The sequence below is a fragment of the Meleagris gallopavo genome, chromosome 5 (assembly GCF_000146605.3).
Source record: "Meleagris gallopavo isolate NT-WF06-2002-E0010 breed Aviagen turkey brand Nicholas breeding stock chromosome 5, Turkey_5.1, whole genome shotgun sequence".
Classification (NCBI taxonomy): domain Eukaryota; kingdom Metazoa; phylum Chordata; class Aves; order Galliformes; family Phasianidae; genus Meleagris; species Meleagris gallopavo.
This window is the reverse complement of record NC_015015.2, coordinates 48,876,766-48,883,013: the sequence shown is the minus strand read 5'-3', so window position 1 is coordinate 48,883,013 and position 6,248 is coordinate 48,876,766. Positions and strand designations below refer to the sequence as shown.

The window sequence follows — 6,248 nt, the reverse complement described above, 5'->3', positions numbered from 1 at the left end:
GCATGAAAATCCACACTAATAAATGCAATCCGGCTCGTGCTACACCTGCAGTAGCCTTACATTTACTGCAGGGGGTAACCTTTGGCTGCTGATGCACTGCTCCTGCAGTAAGGCAGGTTGGAGCAGATATCGGGAGGAAGCTCTGCTGGAGGAGCACTGGTGGTTATAGCTCCTCATTTAACGAAAGCGACTGCTGGTTATCCGGGTTTCAGATAGCTTAAGAAAATGATCCTTACATATATTAAAAAGGCAGAAAAAAACCCAGCATTTGGAGTAGGGTAACTAAAATGATTATCTTGCAATAGATTGCAAATTAGAGCATCTATTTATTGAGGACCCCAGAACATGACATCACCCTGAGCATGACCACAGGAGCAGCCTGCTGTCCCCATCTCCCCACTCGGCCACGACCCCAAAAAGCACAGCAGTGTGGGCACAGCCACAGGCACATGCTGGGATCTGCTGGGGGCCTTACCACACAGCGCACAGTACCTCCCTCCCACTTCTGTCGTCTTACTTACCAGGATCAGAACAACAGAGCAGCACCCAGAGCCCACGGATGCCAGCAGCAACTCAAGAAAAACTGCTTTTATTCTATGCAAGCAACCAAAGACTTTGAACCCTTACCTGACACATCACAAGGACAACAGAGAAAGGTGCTTGAGCGCTGGCCAAACTGTGGGTTTTTTCTGCTCCATAAAGCACATGGTTTGCAAGAGCAGCCTGTCTTTGCATGAGCTGCATGAAACTCCGGGAAGTTCTGTTGCTTGCACAAAATCACCATCACAACCTTTCCTGCCTCCTCCCATTGCTGTAACATTTATAAGGAAGGAGTCCAGGACTATGCCTAGGTACCACAACCCCCACGTGTGCCCCAGCACCGCTGCTCAGGGTCACAGGACAGGTCAGGGAGTGGAGCCGACCTTTCTGCCATGCAGCAGCCAGGCTCGGGTGTTTCTCAGCTCGCTATTTATACCGGGCTCCTGTTTATAGCTATTTTGGTTTTGTCACCCATTTCGTCTCCTCTTTACATAGCCTTTTTAGCTCTCTTGTGTTTCTCTTTTCTGGGCTGGAGGCACAGCAGGAAGCAAAGAATGCCATGGAGCGCAGGCAATACCTGGGAGCATGAGCCCGTGGCTAAATTCGGGGCACAGCACAGCATTCCATGACAGCCTCTCACTAAAATGCATATACAGAAGCGCTGGGGGAATTCTGGCAGGGATAACCACGTCGTAATCCCTCAGCCATTCGCTAACCCACAAAAAGACAAACGAACAGGCAAATCTGATCAGACAGCAACGATAATTTCAGTGGCAAAAGCAATGGAGAGCTGCATAAAACGATGTTAGTGCAGAACCCTGCAGGTAGAAGACATTGCCACCTGGATTGTGGACATCTTTACATACAGAAAATTACCTTCTCATCTCTGCATAGAAGACAGCTACTGATTTAGGAAAAGAAATATCCAAATGAGGAACCCTGCTGTGAGCTCTCTGTGGTCCAACCTCCTGATTATACTCGGATTTGAAAATTTCATTAGAAAACAATTACAGAGAAACCGGAAATATCAGGGAGGCTTAATCAACGGACCCGGGGGATTTCTTGGCAGCAGAGCAGCCCCAGGCACTGCTAGAAGACTTCTGAGTGCGTTTTTATGAAATGAGAGGGGAAGAAAGATTTCTTTTAAGCAGCACTTCACAGCAAAAGGGCGTTTGACTGATAAATCAATATTCTTTTTCAAACATGAAGCAAGCAGATTTCCTGTTTCAATGCGCATGATGGAGCCCACAGGTGCTGCTGGAGCTGCCTGCAGCCTCCTCCACCAACAGGAGGAGCCCCCAAAGCGCTGGCCTTTCCCTCACCCCCCTTTGTTATTTCTGCAACCCGATGGCAGCCAAGAGCTGAGAGAATGAACAAATGGGAATAAAAATAAACCCTCAAAGATATGCAAAGCATCCACTATTTTTTTTTTTTAAATCCTCCTGCTTGGCCATATATCCACCATGTTTTACAATTCTAACAGCAGAAGGATTTAGACAGCAACAGCAGCCTGAATGCAGGGCTGGGGTGAGCATGACAACACACAGACCTGCTTCTAAGTTGAAGAGCCACGACCTCTTCCCAGACCCCGGCACCTCATCCTGTGTCCAGCTATGAGGTCAGGGCAATTTCAGTCCAAACAGCTGGATCCCTCGTGGGCTGCAGATGGCCGCACGCCCACCAAGACCAAACAGATGCTACATCAAACATAGCGAACCCAAGTGGTTCAGGCCTGGTGATGGAGCGGGTCATTTTGGAGCCGCAGAGCCCTGCTCGCATCCCTGCTATAAAAGCCTTGGGGTTAGAAACGATGGGTTTGGTGAAAAGCATCTTCAAGGAGCGGTGGGAAGATTTCTCTCTTCCTGGCTCTACGGTGCCTCACTGCCACCAAACCTCATCTAGAAAAGCAGACCCACACAGCCCTGACAAATAGAGGGTGCTCCAGAAAGTGGGGGTCTGTGAGCACACGGCTCACACTGCACACCTCCGTACCCTGCGCCATCAGCGTCCCTGAGGGCCCCAGCAGCCTGATAACCACAAGTTTCATCTGAGCCAATTTTAGCACATTATAAATAGAGGATCCTGCTTGTTTGGGAACCGGCAAGAAGCAGGCGGTGGGTTCTGCTTCTGCAAATAGCACCTGGACCTGGTGCGGGCAGGCTGGCTTCAGGCAGGGAGAACAGCAGTGAAAGTGAGAAGGTCCCCAGCCAGGAGCAGGAGTGGGCATCGGCAGGGCCCTCTCACTGCTGCTGGGAGCACTGCTGGGGAGGGCCTGGCCTAGGTCTGCCTCGAGCCTTTCAAATCAGCACATTTGAATAATCACACATATACAAACAGATGCTTTTGCAATGTTTTTAGGCAGGTTCATGGTGTACAATGCAGAAAGCAAGCAACTTATTGGTCCATTCCCTACAGCTTGATTCCCAGGGAACCAGAGGGCCACAGATTCACCCTTTCTTCAATCAGGCTCTTACTTGGAGCAATTCCCCACAGAGAAGGCTCCTTCATTGTAAAACGCTGCATCCTTTTTCTAACCTTTTAATACGATTGATTTCTTTGTTTGTTTGTTTTTCAGGTGCAGAGAGAGAAATGCCCAGCACGATGTCAGCATCCACACACCACAGGTGCTCTTTCCAAAAGTGGAGCACTAAATGCCAGCAAAGCACTGGCTGGCTGCTGCCAAGGTAGCAAAGTCAGGCTGCATTTGGGGCAACAGAGGCAGGAGTTCGACCACCCTTCCCCCGAGCCCTTGGCTTTAGCTGTGCCAAGGCCGGGCTGCTCTATCATTACGATAAGGGTAATCCTGTTAGGCAAACACATCAAACAAATAGTCATTCATGATTGCAGACTTTGTCTAGGCAAATGTAACCCCAGGATAAAAATGTGCTGAGCGCACAGTCCTGTGGCATGGACACTGACCAGGGGCACATCGGGGTCCCCTGTTCCCCAAGACCCTGTGCAGGGCTGATCGAGGCTCAGGGCAAAGCCTGGAAGTGCCCCAGAACCACCCCAGAATGCCCTCGTCCTCCTTCCCCTTCACTTCTTGCGCAGAAGAGGACAGATGACTCTTATGTCAGGCTGTTTTGATTCTATATTTATGTCCTGCCTTAGGCTCACAATGTTCAGCTCAGATGCAATGCAGTCTGGTCATATTAATACAGCTGGGACAATATTTTTAACAAGCAGCATCAAGCTGAAGGCCACAGGCATCAGTGGATGCCAGGAGCCCATGGACCCCAATCCCTCACACAACAGAGCTCCCCAAAAGACATCCAGCCCCTTTGGTCTTCTAAGGGACACTTTTAAGCTCCCTCTCCTGTAGCAGATTGGGTTAAATTCAATCTCAGTTGTGGTTCTGTGCTGGTTTCAGAAAGGATGAACGTGGCTCATTTATCACAGGCGACAAAATCAAGGCTCAACAAGGAGTAGTCACTGACCAAGCCAAAAAGGATGCCTGTGGCCTGTGACCAAACCTGAGGGCCTGAGATTGCAGACAGACATGGAGGACCATTTCCTCCTCAGGCTGGCTTAAAAATAATGGGTTTCAAAGCCTAAAATCTGGGTTCTGCTGAAGAACCCCCACCAGCCAGGCTGAGTTTGGGAGCAGCCTGCCTTCATGGCACAGTCTTCACCCCAGAGCTGGGGCAGCTGTGTCCTGGCCAGAACAGGAGGCTTTGAGTTGTGCTCAGATTCCCATTTGTCTCTGAATCCCAAGGATGCAGGTTTTTGGAAGGACATCATATCAGCAGCCAGGAAATGAAGGTAATAAGAGAAGGCTTGCTCGCCCTGCTGCTCCCAACGCAGGTTTTCTTTCACGCTGTGGGTCAGGAAGGAGCTGACCCCAATCCTACTGAAGAGAAAGCAACCGGGCCAGGATTATGGGACTTCGGGCTCTGTAGCAATGATTCACACCAAGCTGAGCCAGGAAGCAGAGCAGCACACAGGAGTGAGGAGACGACTTTAGGCTGAGGGAGGGAGCCATGGCTGATGCTTTTGGCAGGGGTCAGGGTCAGCAGTGGGGCCATGGCAGCCACAGCCATGACACAAACACAGGCTACCGGGAGGAGGACAAGCAGAGGGGATGTTCTGCAGAGGGGATACTGCTGGGAGGGCATCCATACAGCTGCAGTAGGAGAAGGCCACACAGCACGAGCATTGCAGCCCAGCAGCTCCCTGCCAACCCCTCACCCGCTACTTCTCCTCAAGATGTTGAAGTTCAGCTAAGCAGGACGCCAGGTTTCCGCCTGAGTTGTTGACAAAGCCTCCAGGGGCTTAAAGCAAACCTGCAGCTCTGCCACTCCAGCACTGTGGCCTGGGGGCTGTGTCCAAACGCTGCTGAACTTTGGTCCTGAGCCTGCTTGCAATAGGGGAAACTGGTAAACGTTCAGCACCAGACCAGCTCGGAAAGCCCGCATTGTTCTGCCTCTTCAGAACTGAGGGATGCATTAATCGCCCTTTCTTTATCTTCTGCTCAAGAGCAGTGCTAAACATTAACTACGTTCAACACCGTCGTTCACATTGGCTATTCGGATATTGCCCTTAATGACACCCACAATTGTGCCCATTAAGTCACTGGCCAATATGTTACCGCAGGTAACGCACAGTGCCCATTGCAGAACTTTCCCCTTTGTGCCACGTAGGTCTTGGGGCATCGAGTGGCCTTGTGCTGCCCACTGGATGGAGGAATCACAGAATCACAGAACGGCCTGGGTTGAAAAGGACCACAATGATCATCTAGTTTCAACCCCCTGTTGTGTGCAGGGTCACCAACCACCAGACCAGGCTGCCCAGAGCCACATCCAGCCTGGCCTTGAATGCCTCCGGGGATGGGGCATCCACAGCCTCCTTGAGGAACCTGTTCCAGTGTGTCACCACCCTCTGAGTGAAAAACTTCCTCCTAATATCTAACCTAAGCCTCCCCTGTCTCAGTTTAAAACCACTCTTCCTTGTCCTATCACTGTCCACCCTCGTAAACAGCCGTTCCCCCTCTTGTTTATGTGCTCCCTTCAAATATTGCAAGGCCACGATGAGGTTTCCCCAGAGCCTTCTCTTCTCAGAATGGAAGGCTCAATGTGTTGGAGGAAGGTGAAGGAGAAGGAGCTGCAAGAGGACACGACAGAGTTGTGCTGACAGAGTAGTCTCCATCATGTGCCAAGGAACCTGCGATAAGCCCTCTCATAGCCAGATAAGTAATAAGATCAGTTACTTAATCCAAAGTGATTAAACCCAGGCGGGACTGCAAACAAACAAGCCGCGTCTGCGGGTCCACACGTAACCCACACATCATCAGAACACTCAAACCGTGCCGGGATATCAGGTTCTGTCACTGCAGGCTGCGTCAGGGCGCAGGTCGCACTTTTCCTCAGACACAGAGCAGTCCCCGAAGGGGCCGCAATTACCACGGGCAGAGTTACGCACCGCGTGGATGTGTCGGGCACACCTGGGGACCGGCAGCCACCTGCGAGGCCCCAGATGCAGACACGGGATCCCCCGCCCCGCCCCCCGCGCTTCTCCCCGCCCCCCGGCACTCCGCGCGGCCTCCCAAGTTTCTTGGAACTTTGCCTCCCGTGACGCACGCGGTGGTGCAGCGCCCCGTCCTCTCCTCTCAGCCAATGGGCGCTGGGGGGCCGGGGCGGCCGCCAATCGGCGGCGGATGGACAGTTCCCGGGTCCTGACCGACCTTCACCACCCGGGGCGGGGGGTGGGGA

General features: G+C 52.0%; 1 protein-coding gene and 1 long non-coding RNA gene across 3 annotated transcripts in view; one reads left to right on the top strand and one right to left on the bottom strand.

Annotated features, from left to right (window-relative positions):
* LOC104911243 overlaps positions 1–961 on the bottom strand; it is a 25,867-nt gene extending 24,906 nt beyond the window's left edge. The window contains exon 1 of one of the 2 annotated variants that reach the window (XR_793758.3): positions 628–961. This is a non-coding gene — a long non-coding RNA (uncharacterized LOC104911243). The other variant, XR_002115437.2, reaches the window with a different exon arrangement.
* A 5,004-nt stretch (positions 962–5,965) lies between these two features.
* Positions 5,966–6,248, top strand: part of ANKRD9 (ankyrin repeat domain 9) — a 1,526-nt gene continuing 1,243 nt past the window's right edge. Inside the window, exon 1 of the mRNA XM_019616139.2 lies at positions 5,966–6,234. Coding sequence (XP_019471684.1) covers positions 5,966–6,234 — 269 coding nt within the window. The remainder of the gene's footprint in view (positions 6,235–6,248) is intronic.